This window comes from Anas platyrhynchos, chromosome 1 (genome assembly GCF_047663525.1).
Source record: "Anas platyrhynchos isolate ZD024472 breed Pekin duck chromosome 1, IASCAAS_PekinDuck_T2T, whole genome shotgun sequence".
Lineage (NCBI taxonomy): Eukaryota > Metazoa > Chordata > Aves > Anseriformes > Anatidae > Anas > Anas platyrhynchos.
This window is the reverse complement of record NC_092587.1, coordinates 44,184,455-44,203,244: the sequence shown is the minus strand read 5'-3', so window position 1 is coordinate 44,203,244 and position 18,790 is coordinate 44,184,455. Positions and strand designations below refer to the sequence as shown.

General features: G+C 44.1%; 3 protein-coding genes across 5 annotated transcripts; all 3 read left to right on the top strand.

Moving 5' to 3' along the window:
- The first annotated feature begins 13 nt into the window (after window positions 1-13).
- Window positions 14-11,436, top strand: WBP11 (WW domain binding protein 11). Of its 3 annotated transcripts, none has more exons than XM_027453001.3 (12): window positions 14-157; window positions 1,756-1,856; window positions 2,692-2,723; window positions 3,310-3,403; window positions 3,776-3,972; window positions 4,812-4,945; window positions 5,547-5,746; window positions 6,482-6,676; window positions 7,333-7,434; window positions 8,311-8,619; window positions 9,232-9,414; window positions 10,127-11,436. In XM_027453001.3, the coding sequence occupies exons 2-12, from the start codon at window positions 1,793-1,795 to the stop codon at window positions 10,558-10,560; spliced, it is 1,944 nt and encodes a 647-aa protein (XP_027308802.1). In that variant the 5' UTR covers window positions 14-157; window positions 1,756-1,792; the 3' UTR covers window positions 10,561-11,436. The 3 variants fall into 3 exon arrangements, with proteins under 3 accessions (XP_027308802.1, XP_027308794.1, XP_027308789.1); XM_027452993.3 differs by having other exon boundaries at window positions 18-157; window positions 1,728-1,856; XM_027452988.3 differs by having other exon boundaries at window positions 19-157; window positions 1,690-1,856.
- A 3,557-nt stretch (window positions 11,437-14,993) lies between these two features.
- Window positions 14,994-15,511, top strand: LOC101793815 (histone H2A). Its single transcript, XM_013092666.4, has one exon. It carries the CDS (start codon window positions 15,046-15,048, stop codon window positions 15,433-15,435), a length of 390 nt encoding a protein of 129 aa, XP_012948120.1. The 5' UTR covers window positions 14,994-15,045; the 3' UTR covers window positions 15,436-15,511.
- A 1,960-nt stretch (window positions 15,512-17,471) lies between these two features.
- On the top strand, window positions 17,472-18,235 carry LOC101804800 (histone H1). The gene has a single exon (XM_027453086.3). The coding sequence runs from the start codon at window positions 17,514-17,516 to the stop codon at window positions 18,168-18,170; it is 657 nt and encodes a 218-aa protein (XP_027308887.1). The 5' UTR covers window positions 17,472-17,513; the 3' UTR covers window positions 18,171-18,235.
- Window positions 18,236-18,790: the final 555 nt, after the last annotated feature.

Here is an 18,790-nt window from a genome sequence, read left to right as displayed (position 1 = left end):
GCGCCGCCGTCCCCATTAGCGGAGCGCGTTGCGGCAGCCGTGCTTTACGGCGGCGCCCCGCTCCGTCCCGGTGCAAGATGGCAGCGGGGCCGCGGCGGCGGCGGGCAGCGCTGCGGGTGTAGGGGCCGCACCGAGGGGTAGCCGGGCCCGGCCCGGGGTGAGAGGAGCGGGATGGGGATGGGGACGGGGACGGGGATGGGGACGGGCTGGGAGGGAGCGGGAGCGGGAGGGAGCGGGCTTCTTGCGCTGCTTTCTGCCGGGGGAGGAGGAGAGGCCTTCGTGCGCCTCATGGGAGGCTTCTGCCTCGCTCCCTAGCGGCCGAGAAGCGGTAGATGGGGCTCCCGGGTTGATTCCTGTCCCCTCCCGTCCTTTTTGTTTCGAAGCTCTTCGCTTTCTGCCCGAAAAGGATTTGGGGTGGAGATTTGAGGAGCTTTCTCGTTCCTCTTGAAATGTGAGGTGGCTGGGGAGTGTGGGGTGCAAATGGAAATCCTGGCTCTGGTTCCTATCGAAGGAAATTGTAGCATCTGTAAAATCGCGAAATTATTATGAAATACACGTAGTCTGAGGAGGAGGAGGTACGCTACTGGTGTTCCCAAACCACGGGGTGCTTTAGTTGCCAGCAGGCCAGCTATGAGAATAATTTGGTGATGTGAGGCATGAGCAGGGCTCTGTAGTTTTTTAGTGGACAAACGTTGAATGTGGTCGGTTCCAGGAGCTTGCTAGGAAGCCTTTCCATGAGGCGTTAATGCGCTGAATGACGCTTCGGCTTATTTATTTATTTTTAAGAGGGTAGATACTTCAGCAATTTGTAGGTGGCATCTCCTGCATTTAGGAAAGAAAGATGTGTTCAGTGACTTGGGTGAGGCTGTAGGGAACTGTAGATTGTGTTACAAACTCTTTGTTTGGATGCTGCTGGTTTGCACGCAGGATGGCGACAAAACCTGCATCCCATCAGCTCCTGAATCTTAGAGGTTGTTTCAGATTTTGGCGTGGAATCTCAGTGTGTTTGGTTGCTTTTTCCCTAAAGTGGTGGGTTGCAAGGGGTACTAAAGGGGGGGATGAGTTAAAGCTGTGAGAAAGGCAATGTGCCTGGCTGTAGTTTAACCGCTACTGCAGTTGTCTGTTAAAGAACTTCTAAAGGTCTTCTAAAATGTCTAAAGACAGGAAATAACTCTCCTCAGAATAAACTTCTTTTTTTGGTCATTATAATGCAGCTTGAAACAGTGCTGATGGAGGTAGCATAGGGGCAGGGGTGTGGCGGTGGTTTGTGAGGAGTAGAAAAAGGCAGGAACGTGTGCAGAGCACTCTGATGGATACGGTGGTTGCTGGGGAGAGATCAAGAGCAGCTTAGAAGCCTGAGGGAAGAAGGGAATTTGTGGGAAACATGCTTGAAATGGAGAGCTCTTATGAGAGCAAATGAAAGCTAGAATAACTCTGATATGCAGAATGTGTTCCCCTGCCCCCTTCCATACCATAAGCAAGAAGGTTCTAAACTCAAGTCTGGAGTGAATGCCAAGCTGACTAGTTTAAAGTAGGTACTTGGTTAAGTGGCTGTAAGTACATAGTTAAGTGGTGGCACTTAGTTAAAATAGGATGGTTTTGATGGGAATGTCTGAACTTCTGTAGGATTTGAAGATCTCACAGTACCTGAGGGTTTTCTCTTTTTTCATCAACCTACTACTGATACAGGGAGGAGGAGTAAGTGTACTCATACTGCTTGTGCGCAGGACCTGAAACTGAGGTTATCGTTTCCAGATCTTTTTCATTTTGAGGCAGAAGAAAAACAGTCAAAATGGGGCGGAGATCCACGTCATCCACCAAGAGTGGGAAGTTCATGAATCCCACAGATCAGGCCCGTAAGTATGCATAAAATCTAAGCAGAGGGGAATGGGGGTGATAAGGAGTAAATCTGTGTCTCTGGAAACAGATAAAAAGCTCAGTTTTGTCTGCTGTAAGAACTTCCCGAGAAGGCTGCTTGCTTGTGTGCTGTGGCTGCTCTGCAGTATTTCTTTTACTTTTGACTGTAGTTAGCAGTGCTCTGAGGTCTCTACTTCATTGTTGGCTAAGCTGCTTCTTGGGGTGAAGTTTGTCTGAGGCTAGAACTTGAGGAACGTGTCAAATTTAGCAAAAGCTGTGGTTACATGAGGGAGTTGTCCAACCCTGTCTTACCTTTTTGTGACATCCCAAATGGCATCAGTGCTAAACATACAGAAAACCCAGACTTCCACTGTGAGTGCTTCATTTCAGATGGGTATTCCAAACCTACTTATTTTTAAAGTGCATCATTGCTCCTTGGCACTACATTTCAGTGGCAACCCTGTCATGATTGCATGAATTGCTATGGCTTGTGTTGTCTTTTTATTCTTTTCTGTATAAAACGCCCCAGCTTCTGGATGTGTGGAGAAATGCTGTATTTCTTTCTACTTCTGTATAACACACATAACATAGGCATCTATTTCTAGACTTGAAATCCATTTCATATATGAAATAGAAATGTATTTCACACTGTATTTTTCTATCAATGGGAATATGACCTTAAAAGTTGCATTTTTTTTTTTTTTTTGTAAAATGAACGAACTCTTAGAAAAAAAGCACTAGTCCTGTTGAAGGTAAAGTTGTTCATGGATTTGATTGTCTCAAGTTATTTTCTTTTCCTTTTTTTTTTTTTTTTTTTTTCCCCACCCTCTCTAGGGAAGGAAGCCCGGAAGAGAGAACTAAAGAAGGTAAAGAGACCAGAAACATTTACTTGGCATTCCCTGTGCTATTCATTGTGTTTGTGATTGTAACGACACATGGCAGATGAACAGACTAGCTATGATTTTGCTATTTAGCTATTAATTTAGCTATTGATTTTGTAAGATTTAGTTTGGAAAATACTGTCCGAGTAAGTGGTTTAAGAAAACACAGACATCTGGGTTTGAGCAGCCATATCACGTCATCTGCTATGTTTTTGAACTTTTGGTGATTACAGCTTTCCACGGCGTTGTTGTAAGTACTTGGGAATTTAAAAACAAAAAACAACAAGAAAAAAAATCACAAAAACAACACAAACTTTTTTAGTTGTTAGCACGATTTATTACGTGTCTTAATTGGATTATAGAAGCATTTATAAGTAGTGAGGTAGTGGAATTAAAATTTGTGTATTTTTTAAATATCTTTGCTGCTGACTTGTGCTGTGGTTAGTATTTGCAAAGCATTTTGAGGTGCCTTTTTTGCAGACTATTATATATCGAGAGAGTAACTGGTACAGAGATTGTCTCTTTTTTCCTGTGACACTGTTGTGATTTCCTTGATCTTTGATCGTCTTAGAACAAAAAGCAACGAATGATGGTACGAGCAGCTGTACTGAAGATGAAAGATCCAAAGCAGATCATCCGGGACATGGAAAAATTGGATGAAATGGGTGAGTGAGAGGTACCAGGTGTTGGACTTAGGTAGTGGTTTATATAAACACAAAGCATAGTTCAAGGGTTGACTGGGAGACTAAAATAGAACAATTTTTTTTTTCCCCGCTTTAGAATGGGAAATTCTGTGAATAATCAGGAATTGATTATGGTTTTAAGTAGATTTCTTCAAAGTGTGTTTTTGTCTTTTTGGGAAGATAGCTGACATAAGCACTGAGTAAAGGATATGGGAGTGACTTAGAGTCTCAAGACTGAGGAACTCGTGAAAATAGGAACTGGAGATGTTTTACTTTGAAGTTGTTTCATTAGTTACAGTTGCAGAGTAGAGTAACTCTAGGAATTTCTGGTTTGTTTTTGCTGTCTTGGGTTAGAATTTAACCCGGTACAGCAGCCACAGCTTAATGAAAAAGTGCTAAAGGATAAACGCAAAAAGCTCCGTGAGACTTTTGAGCGTATCTTGCGGCTTTATGAGAAGGAGAATCCCGACATCTATAAAGAACTGCGCAAATTGGAAGTGGAGTATGAGCAGAAAAGATCACAACTCAGCCAGTATTTTGATGCTGTCAAGGTAATACTTGTGATACTTCAGGTTTGTAACTGTGGTAGTGTATACTTTATCCACTCTTACGTGCAACAGTTAAAAAATGTGGGATCTTCATAAGAGATCAGTGTATATATACCTTATGTGGGCAGTATTAAGCACTTGTGTTTAATGTGCTCTATCTACAGTTCTAGCATTTCAGTGAAGACAGCATGGGGGATGTCAAGTCTGTATTTGTTTCTGATGTATTGATTTCATTTAACAATAAATTACAGGGAAAAGGGAAACTTAGGTTGCAAATCAGTATCAGAATCTGTTCTCTGTATTAAGGAGAGAGTTTGTGAGTGTGCAGTTGATACTTCTGTGAATTTCTGTTAAACCTGGTGCTGGAAATAGTGAGAATCTTTTGGCATTTGCTTAAAGAACTTTTCTTTTAAATTCTTTCCAGCTGCATTGTAGAACATAATGTTGCACAATTGCAAGTATCTAAGGTTTTCTTTTCTTAGAACATGCAGTGCCTGTGATTTGTGCCTTCAAGATACTTCACAGATGTGGGCATACTTGTCTGCACCCGCTTTGCTTTGATGACAGAAGGTCTAAAGGGGGATGGAGATTTGACTGGGGTTTGACTGAAAGACTGAAGCCTTTCATGCCTGCACCTCTTGTGTGGTTTTTGTGTTGAAAACTTACTGTTGACTACTGCAAGGCAGCTTGCCCTCATAACAGACCTTTGGCAAGTGATAGCAGGTCCCTTGTGTTGCAGACCTCTGAAAGCTAACGAGGCTGTGTGGTAGCTTCTGTGGAAGTAACTTGTTATATCTCTCTCTCTCTTTCTCCCCACCCCCTCTTTTTTCTTTTTCCCTCAGAATGCTCAGCATGTTGAAGTGGAAACTATCCCGTTACCAGATATGCCACATGCTCCCTCCAACATCCTCATACAGGACATTCCCCTTCCTGGGGCCCAGCCACCTTCTATCCTCAAGAAGACATCAGCCTATGGGTGAGGGGGAAAATGGACTTGGAGGGGAAATAAGTGTTCCTGTTTTAGTGGGGAAGAGTTGGGCAGAAACAGAGGTAATACTAAGTAGCACAAACTGGGGATTCTGTGGGAGTGATTTTTTTATTTTTTCTTAGTGAAAGACCTTAATATTTCTCTGTTACAGGTTTTGTTTAAGTTTGTTTGAGTAGTATACTGTACCTTCTAGCACTTGTCCTTTGGTTTTTCAGTGAAACTGCTCCTTTGTTCTAGCATAAATGCCTCTTAAACTGTCACATAGGTATTTTTCTGTTTTGCTGGTGTATTCAGTTTAAGATCCTAGTTTACTTGTGTATCTGGTTCTCATTCTAATACTATTTCATTCTCAGTGTGTTGGTTAGTTTATTGTATTTCTGTGGTTGGATTCAATACTTGCTTTGTCATCTTTGGTTGCCTTCTAAGAAACTTTCTCTTTTTGTCTGATTTTAAGCAATCATGTCTTTGAGGTTGTAAACTCCTTGGGGCACAACTGTACTTTTGAAACAGTCACGTTTCTTTATGGAAGTCTGCTGTGTAAACAACTTGTCTCTGTTTTTCTGGTTTTAATTTCCTGTCTTCTTTCCAGACCACCAGTTCGATCCATTTCCATGCTTCCTCCTCCTGGTCTTGGTATTCCACGTTTACCTCCTGGCAGGAAGCCCCCTGGACCTCCTCCGGGGCCACCCCCACCTCAAGTCCTACAGATGTATGGCCGTAAAGTGGGTTTTGCCTTAGAGATGGCTCCTCGAAGGCGAGAAGAAGAGATTTCTTACGGTTCTGAAACAGGTAAGGACTCTCCCACCTCTCTCTGAAAAGGTGTACTCTGGGCAATGTGGATGTTTATACTACTTGAAGAACGTTGTGATTTACAATTCTGAGATATTCTGGTATATTTCATAATATCTACAATTTAACAAAATTAGCTGTATTTTTAAATGCTGTGACTTGTAATTACAACTTTTCCATTACGTTGCATAGATTATTTTTCCATGTAGTCTTAACAAGGCTGAAACGTTCTTTTTTTTTTTTTTTTAAAGAGATAGTATGTATATTCTCAGAGAACTCTTCCTTTTTCTAAAAATGAAACCTGACAAACCAAACAAAAACCCCTCAAAAAAAGTAGTGAGGGAATACTTTGGCTAGGAGAATGTAGGTTCTCCTTTTTCATACAACTGCTGTATCTGCCATAGAAAACTCTGTGAATGGGTAGATTAGTCCTATTGCATGCCAGAAAGGATTGAATTATTTCAAAGGGGGGGAGATTGTTGGATACCAATGTACTAATGACTTCTAGATAAAAATTTCCTTTACTCGTTCACCGTGCAAATTAATCAGCTATTAATAAGAAATCTTAAAATAGACTCTCTAAAATACTCTTTTAGAATGTGCTAAATAGTGAAGGATTGACAATATATTCACTTGATTGCCAGGAAAATTTTCCGATCTGTGGACATAAATATTCTGTCTTTCACACCAGTACATTTGGAGTTTATGCATTTCCTAATACTTTGCTTCCTGCAGGACAGCGAGGGCACGATGACGATATGTCTAGTACCAGCGAGGATGAAGGCTATCCTGAGGATATGGATCAAGACAAGCATGACGAGAGCAGTGATGACAGTGACAGTGATAGGTCAGATGCAGACAGTGAAGGTGAGGACTTCCTGCATCGTGACAATGACAAGGAGAGAGAAGGTGGAGAAGAAAAGAAATCAGGTATGATGGGAAGTTTGAGGTGGGGCTTTGAGTTTTCGGAAGAGAAACTTTACTTAACAGAGTTTCTCTGTTTTCCTTACAATGGGGTGGGGGGGGGAAGTAGTTGGCTTATCCAATTAACTCTGCTCTAATTCACTTAAATTCTAGCTGAAGAATATTCCTGATAAATGGATCAGAAGGAAACTATCTAGAAGTGAAGTGGAGAAGATGTGCAATGTACATCTCAGATATAGCTGTTTATTAGCAGTTGAGTTAGCCTAGTGAGGTTGTAAGCTGTTTTATCACCTGAAGTATTGGAAAAAATACAAAAATTAAAAAAAAAAAAAAAGCCTTAATATAAATACAATCGCTGTTCAGTGACTTAAATGTTACTTTGAGATAACCACGTTTCGTACTACTAGTGCTTTTTGGATAATTTTTTCTTGATTTTTTTTTTTTAAAGGATCACAATTGTTAGAGAATATTAGGTTAGAAAAACTTAAGGCTAGGAAGACTACGCCTAACTCTTATGTAGGAGCATTGTTACATTAGCATGATATATTATCCATACCTGGTAAAAGACTTCCATATGTCTGAAATATATTTACATACGTATTTTTGTTTTCTTTCCCCCCACATTTTCACCCTGGTTTTTGTCTGTGCTTTGCTTTCCCCAGGTCATAGTGTACGGTTTGCGGACATGCCTGGGAAGTCACGGAAAAAGAAAAAGAACATGAAAGAACTGACTCCACTCCAGGCCATGATGTTACGTATGGCAGGTGGGTGGTATAGATAAAGTGGAGCTATACTGTTAAATTTCTGGTTAAGGTTTCTCTTGTGAGCTTGCTTTATGCAATTTGTATTTTACAGGTGTAAGTGCATTACTGTCATAATGTAAGATCTTCTAAGATTGTCAGCTGTGAAGCTGTGCTTAGTGTTTTTTTTAAGATTATTATTTTTAGTTTAGTAATGTATGTTTTTCACATTGAGTTGAAGTTAAAATAGCAACTTTTTATATACATACTGGGATTTTCCCTTCCTTTCTAAATCTTTGCTTAATTTTTAATCAATTGGTCAAATGAAATATGAAGCTCTTAATGAAAAAAGGTGATATTGTGTTCAGTCTGTCATCTACAAGGGTTAAGACTATCTAGAATATCATTTTGCGGGAAGATATTAACCCATGGAATTGAGATTGAAGTGTCTTTCTAGAAGAAAAAAAGCAGTATCTTTTAGGAGGGCTGCAGTTTCTTGCAAGTGGGAATTATGTCTGTTTTGGGGGCTAAATAAACCTTTTAAAACTAAAATAGAACAGATTTTTCTCTCTCCACCCTCTTTCCTTTTTGAACTACTCTGATCATAGGAAATAATTCCATGTTCTTTCTGCCCTCCCTGCCCCTGCTCCAGCCTCCCACAAACTTATCAAATAGCTGCAGTTCAAGTTTGTTAGCAGAAGCTTCAGCTCCCATAGGAAAGCAGAGCTATCTAAAGCAGAGCTTTTTTATTTTTATTTTCAATGTAGTAATTTCAATGTCATCAGTTTTCTTTACTGTGATTTTCTTAATTTTTTTTTCCTTCTTCTTTTGTGTGATCATTTTTTTTGTGATCAAAGTTATTACCTGTGGACCAATTTTGTAAATACATCTTGTTTCCAGGTCAGGAAATTCCAGAAGAAGGGAGAGAAGTGGAGGAATATTCGGAAGAGGAGGAGGAGGAGGAAGACGACTCAGAGTCTGAGGAGACATCACAACAACAGCAGCAGCAACACAGTGAGGAAGCTCTTGCAGAGACTGGGTCTTCCACTGCAACCTCAGCGCAGCAGCAGCAACAGTCCTCCCAGTCTGTTGCTGCCAACCAGATACAGGCCCCTCCCATGCCTGGGCCACCTCCGCTAGGACCGCCTCCAGCCCCTCCACTGAGGCCCCCAGGACCACCCACTGGCCTTCCTCCTGGTCCTCCACCAGGTGAATATTTGATCTGCTCTGAAGGCTGTAGGCTCTGGGTTGTACAGACATTGATTTGGTTTGGGAGGTTTGAAGCAGAGCATGTTGCACATGAAGTAGAGAAGCCCAGTGTGGTAATTGCTGAGGCCTGTGTGGTGTCTTCTATGGTCAGCGTATTGTTTTCTTCCCAATGTCTCTCCCACAGTTTGATTTCTGTTCTCTCCTAGAGGGGGAACCTTAAATGTCAAAACAGCTACTCAGTCAGTAATTTTGCTCTATTCTACTCTTCAGGCCAGAAGCACAGTCAAATGCTTGACTGAAAACCTCTTTCATTTCTAGCTATTTAAATTCAGATAACCGTAACTCAGTAGCTGTTCCCAACTATTACTTCAATGCATGGAGAAGAGTCTTTCTCCAGGTTAGAAAAGACGGATGCTTATATTTGACTCTAACCAAGAAACTTCCACTCTACACCTCCTGCCTGTTTTTGAGACTTTCATGTCTATTTAATCTGACAGCTGGTTGGTATTAGAACACCTTTCAAGCTTGTGGTGAGGATCGTTAGTGGTAGCTAATGGGATTGTTCTTTTACCCATGAACTAATTTGCTCTTCTCTTGTATGTATGCTTTCAGGAGCTCCTCCTTTCCTGAGACCTCCTGGTTTACCAGGTCTGCGTGGGCCTTTACCTCGACTTCTACCACCAGGCCCCCCACCTGGGCGACCACCTGGCCCTCCACCTGGCCCCCCGCCTGGTCTGCCCCCAGGCCCTCCTCCACGTGGGCCCCCTCCTCGCTTGCCACCTCCTGCCCCACCAGGTAAAGTACTCTGTTGGCTTCAGAGCCAAGTCTCTCCCTGCTTAATTTTCTCACATTGCTTATAATCTTTGCTCTGGTGACCGAGCCAGTATATCTAATTGGTAGCAAGGCATTATTTAAAGTCTAAAAGAATCTGTTTCTCCAATTTCCCTTTGTTCCTGTACATGTTGGCTAAAAACACACCCGTAAATTTTTCCAGGTTTGCACCTTAGTGTTGTATCTCTTTTGGTACAAATAATTTCATATTGCTGTGTGTAGCTTGGTAGCAAGGTATCTGTCATTAAAAAAAAAAAAAAAAATGAATTTCAGAGTTTAAACTTATGTTAGTCTGTTTCTGAGTCGGAGATAGGGTGTGGTTTATGTTTTTTTCGCTAGCCATGGGTTTGTGATGCTGCTTAAGTTCTAGTGGGATAAATCATCAAAAACTTAATTTTCAGGTTACTTTAAAATTTGAAAGAGCAATACACAGGATCCTGTAGTTTTCAAAGTCAGTGGGGCACTTTTCTTGTCCTAATTCTTCTTCCTTCTACCTTCTTGGTGGGAGCTAGCAATTGGTGCATGGTTAAGTATTTCCCCTCCCTCCTTCTCTGAAGAGAGAGCTACTCTGTTTGGTTGACATTCCTTGGCTTTCAGTGCCTTTGCATTATATTTGCATAGAGGTTTTAGAATTCCCAGGTGTGGAGCCATCTTACGCTTTCTCTTTGTCTTACAGGTATTCCTCCTCCTCGCCCAGGCATGTTACGGCCACCTCTGGTGCCTCCATTAGGACCTGCTCCACCTGGGCTCTTCCCCCCAGCTCCCATCCCAAATCCCGGGGTGCTGAGTGCCCCACCCAGCTTGATTCAGCGCCCCAAGGCGGATGACACCAGTGCAGCCACCATTGAGAAGAAGGCTACGGCTACTATCAGTGCAAAGCCACAGATCACTAACCCCAAGGCAGAAATCACTCGCTTCGTGCCCACTGCTTTGCGAGTGCGCCGGGAGAATAAAGGGGCTCTGGCTGCCTCCCAGAGAAAACAGGATGATGAGCCTGCTCTGCCATTAACCAAAGCTGCCCCTAAGGCTGGATCGTCTGCCCCTATCTCTGTACAGACAAAGGATGATGTGTATGAAGCTTTCATGAAGGAAATGGAAGGTCTCCTGTGACCTGTCCCAGTCAGCTTTCCTGCCCTCTGAACACAGATGTGACCACCACGGAGGAAGAAGGAAAGGTCCTTCTGCAAGCAACGAAAGGGCTCACATGACAGGGAACAGTTCCCTACCCACAGGTCAACTTGCCCAGTGTGCTCTGAATAGAGACCGCTGCAGATGAGGTGTGGCTAAGCACCTCCTCTCAGAGCTAGCATGTCTACTTGGTGGAAGGAAATCACAGTCAGTAAGGCGATGCTGCTTCCCTCGAGCCCTCCCCCTTCCTTAGAGGGAGGGAGTGGTACTCTGGGGAGGGGGGTGTGGGAGTGGGAGGCACCTCTGCTCTGCCTGAGTCCTTTCACGTCCTGAATGCGCTGGTGAGGGTAGTGGAATCAATTTTTAAGGAGCCAGAAAAGTGTTAGCAGCATTTCATACACACATGGTTGTCCAATTTTTATTTTCTGTACTGTTCTTTTCTGTAAATATTTTATAATCCTGTTTTTTTTAGTTGCAGTGAGATCGATCAATCATCTTCCGGGGTAGTCAGGGAGGTAATTTGCGTATACTGTACACTGGAATTGTGCACCCTGTCCCCTCTACAGTCCTCTTGATGGCTTTCATCGGCAGGGGAAACTTCATTTTGTCTTGTGAAAGACAATAAATGTTCAGTGTATCAAAATACTGGCTTTCTTGTGATATGTATAAATATAGCATACAGATGGAAGGGGAGGAGGTTCTTCACTGGCCTTGGGGTACAATACAGGCATTCTGAACCTCAGGAAAGAAGAGCAATAGCTACATCATAAATAATATATACAATTAGGCTTCTACCATCTACCAACAAAGGCCATAAGAAATGGTTTAGAAGTTTTTGAATATATCAGGACTCACTTTTTTTTTTTTTTTTAAAAAAAAAGGTAAGTCTAATGCTAGTAATTATAAAAGTTTATTTTATGTATTTGAAAGGCTAACCTGATATCAAATGTCAGATACCCACTGCATGTGTCCTGGACAGAATACTTTAAATAAAAATCAGTACAGAATACAAAAATTAGTAAACAGGTCTAAGAGCTTGACAGATAATTTAACTTTTGTAAAATCTCTGGTTCCAAGTTCATGAAGCTGTTTATATAGCTGCGGGTCCTTTTTTTTTTTTTTTTAAAAGGGCATTTTCATTTTCCATCTTATTTTTTTCTGATTTTGATTGAAATGTTTCTCTTGTTTCATTACTTATGCTGACAGACAATATTCTAATAACTCTTACCACATGTAAGAAGCAAATATTTGCAGTCTATTTCAAATGAGAATAAAATATTGTGGGATCTTATAGACAAAAATGCCTACAAGACATTGTAAAAAAAAAAAAAAAAAAGACCGGTGGAATAAGTTTGTGTGGGCAATAAGTCTTTCCCAAATGAATTTTGTCTGGAACACTGAATTTGAGTACAAGATTAGTGATTAACTATGTAGGTGTCTTTATCCTGCTTTTAAAACAACAACTACAAAGAGTTACTGTTAAAAGTAGCATATCCCATAAGAGAGATTGGTAGAACTTTGTTGTTCTTGTTGAAGGTCTTGTAGTGGGTGTCTTTAGTGCCTTACGAATGAGTTCTCTAAGAATAAATGAATTTCTAGGTGAATATATCCAGACACTGGTGATTCTTCTTAGATTTCAATACAGTTAATAATAATCATAGGCTGCCAGACTACCAGATAGCTCAAACAATACCTTTTGTTGATTATAAGTCTCAGACATTCAGTGTTTTGAGGTTAAATCCATTTTAAGGAGACAAAATGATTAATGACCCAAACTCACACTTTTATTTTCATGATTTCTGGATACAAACAATCTTTTTTACAACAGATTGCTTCCTGGTTCAGAAGTTAATTACAATTGTGTCAACAGCATCTTAAATATTAGTGGAAAAGACTTATGGGATATAATCTGTTTAGTTTATTTTAAATATTTGTGTTTTTGTTTATATTCTTTAGAGTGAAATATGTGAATGATGATTTGGGGAAGGGAGGGGTTGGGTTATCATTGTGGTACTTCTGACCTTGGTCTTGGTAATATGGTCAGACATCCAGCCCAGGAAAGAGCCTGAGAAGAGGAATTTGTTCTGGGGTAAGGACCTCTGTCCCTGTCATTCAAGATCCAGAAAAGCTCCCTAGCAGGCCTGTGATTACATCACTTGCCTGCTGGAGTCATTTGATTCATTCAATTCCTTCACTTAAATCTGATTTATTATTTTATTTTTAACCTTTTTGTTTAGGGGTTCTATTTGCCTTATTCTCACATAGATGAACCAACTTTTTTCTTCTGTTGGAACAGCGAACATCTGTCTGAGCCGTAACTATCCTCTTCAGACATGGAAAAAGGATTCACCAAATGTATAAGCGGGCTCAAAAGAGAAATTTCATGCACAAGGAGTGTGCATAATGTCAGAAACAAAGCTTCTTTTCCCCTACCTTCAACCTGGGCAGAGCGAGGAGGGAGGTAGGTTCCTACAACTGCTAGATCTCTCAGATGCCATGGAGAGGGAAAAAAATACAGGTAGGGGTGAGATAGGGGGAGGGTGCCCCTGGATGGGCTCTGAGTCCAGGCAGAAGAGCTGGATTTGACTATACAAATTCTCCAGGAAACAATTTTTATTTTCTGGGAAGAGTCCAAGGTGGTGCCTACCTCCTCTTGTGCAGTGCTTGTTCACAAGGCTTCTCGCAGTGTTCTGTGGTTTTGGATAAGCTGCAAACACACATGGCTGGGACTGTGCATGTAGAAACTGGTTCATACTTCATCTGAAGGACCTGATCTCTGTCTCGTCTTCAGCTAAATTAACATGGGGGATTTTTTTTCCCCTTGCCTTTAGCACAGTTCTAAGTGGAAAGAGCACAAACAGACAAATTCTTTGTTGCTTTTATCAAAGCAGTGGGTTCCGGGGGTGCTCGTGCTTCAATCCATTTGCTCCTGTAACTGTCTCATACTTCAATCACTCAAGTGATAGGCTTATGGCAGGAAGGTCAGATCCAGCACTGAGGATTGCTGCCAACCTTTTCTCCTCCGGTTGCAGTGAAAGCACTCAGAAATGGTTGTGAAATAGTTTCATTTCTAAACTGGCAATACTCACAGCATCTAGATTATCAGAGGTTGGACTTGATGATCTTGAGGTCTTTTCCAACCTAGAAATTCTGTGATTCTGTGTGATTCTGTGATTATTTTTTCCCTTTATCTATGTGTGTTGTCTTTAGCTTCTGGTAATGACAGATCAATAAAATTTGCTTTGTCGAAGCATTCACATCCATTGAATTACACAGGTGTTTTTTTTGTTTAAGGTGTATCGTGGATGGCCTGGTGGGTGTGAAGTCTCTGATTTTCCCTGTAATACCACAGTGATAGTATCCAGGGTGAGCAGAGTAGTCTGGTATCCACACTGTTCACTTCATCATAATTTTGTGATATGCATCTCAGATTCTATGATATGAATTACAAAGAAGAGTGATGGGTCAGAGCATGACAGCATCAAGGAATGAAGGTGGGAACAACAACCAGGCAGAACTGGAATTTATTTAAAGGAGAGAGCAGAACTCGGGCTGTGGGGAAAATGGAGGAGGAGCCTGCCAAGCACTATGGGATAGCAGAAGGATGTGGCTAATTCCAGTGTGCAGGCTTCTTTGTTGGTTTAGACAACGACAGTGCGTGCGCTTGCTAGAAATATATAGAAGAAAGAGAAAAAGATAGCTAGAAATAGAAAACATAAGTAACTGGAACAATGAAAGAGGAAAAATGTCTATACATGTCTATAACACAATACAGACATCTTGAATGTTGATGAAGTTGTTTATGTGTGCAGTTGTTTTCCAGTCTGAGTAAAGCATTGCAGACTGACCTCTAATGCTCTGTGGAACAGGCTTACACCCATATGGCCATTTGATTAGATTTATAGGTGAGTGCTCAGAGAATTTTCCTTTGTTTCATGCTCCTGTCTCATTTCCACACATGGAAATGAGGGGAATGCATGTGGGGTTGCAAATGTGGTTTGTAAATTGAAACTTAACAAAGAAAGGAACAACGACGATGATGCTGTAGCAGCATTTGCAAACACAGGGGCATTTCTAAGCGACCGCGGCCTTAGCACAGGTTCCCCTTGCTCCTGGGAGGCAGCTGCACGCCGCCGGTCTCCCCATCATGGGATGCCCGGGCTGGGGCACGGCCGGGGCCCGGGGCCCGCCGCCAGCGGGGGCGAGGCGCGAGCGGGACCCGCCTCAGGAGCGCCCCCGCGGAAGCGCCGCTGGCGGGCGGGGGCAGCGCGCGGGATGGGCCGGGGCCCGCTCCCCATTGGGTGGATTTGGATCCGCAGCGCCATTGGTCGGAGCGAGCGAGAGCGCGGTGCAGCCAATCGGAAGGCGAGCCGGGCCGCGCGGGGAGGCTATAAAAGGGGCCGGGCGGGGGGCGTAGCGACGCGTGTTGCACGTCAGCTTGGGTGGCGCAGGGCCAGTGTCGGAACCATGTCAGGCCGCGGGAAGCAGGGCGGGAAGGCGCGGGCCAAGGCCAAGTCGCGCTCGTCGCGGGCCGGGCTGCAGTTCCCCGTGGGCCGCGTGCACCGGCTGCTGCGCAAGGGCAACTACGCGGAGCGGGTGGGCGCCGGCGCCCCGGTGTACCTGGCGGCCGTGCTGGAGTACCTGACGGCCGAGATCCTGGAGCTGGCGGGCAACGCGGCCCGCGACAACAAGAAGACGCGCATCATCCCCCGCCACCTGCAGCTGGCCATCCGCAACGACGAGGAGCTCAACAAGCTGCTGGGCAAGGTCACCATCGCGCAGGGCGGGGTGCTGCCCAACATCCAGGCCGTGCTGCTGCCCAAGAAGACCGACAGCCACAAGGCTAAAAGCAAGTAAAAACCCGGGGACTGTTCCCACCTCAAAAGCAACACAAAGGCTCTTTTTAGAGCCACCCACTTCCTCGTAAAAGGAGCTGTAGATCCTGATCAGAAAAACAAAAAAAAAAACAAAACAAAACAAAAAAAAAAAGAAACAATATTTGCGTGGTCTTTGCTGTTGAAAGGCAGCACAGCGTTGATGTGTTCTGCACACCGGAGTAAAAAATTCCATCTGATAAAATAACTTATTAATTGCCCATATATATATAGAAGGAAGAAATAAATGATTCCATATCAAAGGAGTCATTTTATTCTAGAACAGGTGGTAAACATAAGAAGTGGAATGTTACTACAACAAAAAAGCTTCATCCAGCAAGTCTCCTTTTTCAGTTCAATCCTACGTCAGGTTGAGCTAACTCAGATGTCAGTCAAAAAAAAAAAAAAAAGTGTCAACCTGTCCCTAACCTCCTCCAAACCACTTCTGGATTTAGAGACTTTGTCATTTTTCCCTAGCAATAGGCATTCAGAATTATTAATTTTTAATGCAGATTTCTCATTGCTATGTGCGCTACCGTGTCCATTTTCTGTCTGAAATCTGAATGAGAACAATTTAAAATCATTGGGAGGCACTTTGAGGTTAAAAGGACTGTTGCCAACTTTGATTTTGCCTCATACAAAGCACTGAATATTACAATAAAGATATTGAAACAAACAGAAATCACTGGGCATGGGTCAATAAACACATTTTAATATTTTCCATTTGAAAACATAAGAAATTATGTGAATCAAAGTGATGCTAAATTTTAGCACCACTGACAGTTACAACAGCAGCAAGAGGTAAAGAACAGCTTATGGTGGTCTTTGGAAAAACAAAGGGCTGTGGACAATAATGAAAAGAGCATGGGGAATTAAAACAAGAAACTTCTGATAATAAGGAAAAAAACGTGTTTATTTTATGGTCTTGATAAAGTGTATGTGAAGACTTCCCCCTCTTGCTAGCAGCCACTCGCTTTAGAACAACAAATGCATCAATTAGATGTTGTTATTAATATCACTTCCAATGTAGGAATCAGTCACTGTACAGTAAAAAATGTAATATTTAGCAATCTGTTCTGGAAGGAGAGGTGTAAAGAATGACTTGAGAAAGTTTTACAGTTTAGAAGAATGGAAAATCATCTGCAGCGCTGTCTCCCTAGATAATTATGACTCAGATTTTCACCAATCAAACTGGATCAAAATAAAAACAAAACCGAATTATAAATTGTCAGGGTATCAGTTATAATTGTTAATAACAACTGGCTGTTTGAAATTTTGATGCCACGTACTTTATTAAGAATAAATATTTCTGTAAAGCAGCAATAGGGAACCATGTCTGCATTGTGCACACAGAGCAACACAGTACAAGCTGCAATGCTATAAAAAGTCATCTCCTTCTGGGGCAGAAAAAGTCCTTTAAGAGACTTTAATCTGCTTCTCGCCTCGTTGCATGATGCACTAATTTAATTTATTTTAATTATTTTTAAAGGGGTAAAGGATTTTGGACAAAGAAGCTAATTTCTAATCCATATTCAGTGCTCAAGATGAGCCTGTGTTACTTCCTCCTCTTTGAAATCAATTTGCGATGAAAATATCGATTCGAATCCCTAGGTTTCTGTTCAGATTAAGAGAAGACCCTTTAAAGAATAATAATTAATTACTTTGGAAATTTAGGTGCCCACGACGTAGATTTTATTTGGAAGGAAAAACAAAAGTTTCTGTCTCCCGAGGTCTGTCCAGGTCCAGGACTCAGGGTTTATCGGCTCTTTTTTAACTCACCCTTTGCCTCTTCGAAGGGAAACTTTGCCCAGGGGAACAACAGGCTTTCTTTTCCACGCCGCTGCGAGCTGGGGCGATTCGGTGGCAGAAATTCTCGAAAAAACACGCTTTTTTGACTCCTAAGAAACACAAAATGAGCGGGGAGAAGGGACCTTTCTGCCGTGCTGCGGGGCGGGCTCTGCAACGCACCAATCACCGCGCGGCTCCTCTCTATAAATACGAGGCCACCGACTTGCTCCAGGCCCAGTGGTTTCCCCTGATTCGTGGACGACGGCTGCCACCATGTCGGAGACTGCGCCTGTTGCCGCTCCCGCTGTCTCCGCTCCCGGGGCGAAAGCGGCCGCCAAGAAGCCGAAGAAGGCGGCGGGCGGCTCCAAGGCGCGCAAGCCCGCGGGCCCCAGCGTCACCGAGCTGATCACCAAGGCCGTGGCCGCCTCCAAGGAGCGCAAGGGGCTCTCCCTCGCCGCGCTCAAGAAGGCGCTGGCCGCCGGCGGCTACGACGTGGAGAAGAACAACAGCCGCATCAAGCTGGGGCTCAAGAGCCTCGTCGGCAAGGGCACCCTGGTGCAGACCAAGGGCACCGGCGCCTCCGGGTCTTTCAAGCTCAATAAGAAACCGGGTGAGACGAAAGAGAAGGCAACTAAGAAGAAGCCAGCCGCCAAGCCCAAGAAGCCGGCGGCCAAGAAGCCCGCCAGCGCTGCCAAAAAGCCCAAGAAGGCGGCGGCAGTCAAGAAAAGCCCCAAGAAAGCCAAGAAGCCCGCGGCTGCTGCCACTAAAAAGGCAGCCAAGAGCCCCAAGAAGGCTGCCAAGGCTGGCCGCCCCAAAAAGGCAGCAAAGAGCCCGGCCAAGGCAAAGGCGGTGAAGCCCAAAGCTGCCAAGCCCAAGGCAGCTAAGCCTAAGGCGGCCAAAGCTAAGAAGGCAGCGCCCAAAAAGAAGTAAAACGACTGAGAAGAAATTAGTCTACTCATTTAAATAAACCCAAAGGCTCTTTTAAGAGCCACCCACTTATTCCCAGAAAGAGCTGGAGCGCTACGCTAGCCGCGGCGGCAGAAACAAATCTTTCCAGGGCACGGATTGAGGCGCATCGGTTCCATCCAACCTGCACGGCCGATAAGGGCTCCCTCAGAGAGGAAGCGATTCCTGACGTCTAATTCGGGAGCCCCGCGATAGCAGCGCCGCGGCCCCGCCTCCCTTCCCCCCCGCCCCGCCCCGATGGGAGCAGCCGGAGCGCGGCAGCCGCGGGTCCCCCCGGGCGGGGCGCGGCGCGGCCCTTCCCGGGTAGCCCGGGGGAGTTCGAAAGTCCCGCGCTGGGGCGGGATTGGCCCCGCCTGGTCCTGCCCCCCCCGCCGGCCCCGCCCCGAGCCCCCCCCTCCGCGGAGGAGCCACGGCCCCGCCCCCTGGGGGGGAACCCCGGCCGTGTCGCACCGGGGGCGGGCAATGGGGGGTGCGCCACCCCCAGCGCTCCTCGCCCCGTGCGCCCCCGCCTGCCCCCAGCTCTCCCCGAGAACTTCATCCTAGAGCGAGCCAGCTGCAGCGCGAGATCGGGCGGTGTCGGTGGT

What these genes read in the sequence shown, in the direction of transcription:
- WBP11 (XM_027453001.3), top strand. Translation starts at nt 1,793, where the DNA reads ATGGGGCGGAGATCCACGTCATCCACCAAGAGTGGGAAGTTCATGAAT. An exon ending in GAATCCCACAGATCAGGCCC is followed by an intron (nt 1,857 to 2,691) that starts GTAAGTATGCAT and finishes CACCCTCTCTAG; the next exon opens with GGAAGGAAGCCCGGAAGAGA. An exon ending in AGTATTTTGATGCTGTCAAG is followed by an intron (nt 3,973 to 4,811) that starts GTAATACTTGTG and finishes TTTTTCCCTCAG; the next exon opens with AATGCTCAGCATGTTGAAGT.
- LOC101793815 (XM_013092666.4), top strand. Translation starts at nt 15,046, where the DNA reads ATGTCAGGCCGCGGGAAGCAGGGCGGGAAGGCGCGGGCCAAGGCCAAG.
- LOC101804800 (XM_027453086.3), top strand. Translation starts at nt 17,514, where the DNA reads ATGTCGGAGACTGCGCCTGTTGCCGCTCCCGCTGTCTCCGCTCCCGGG.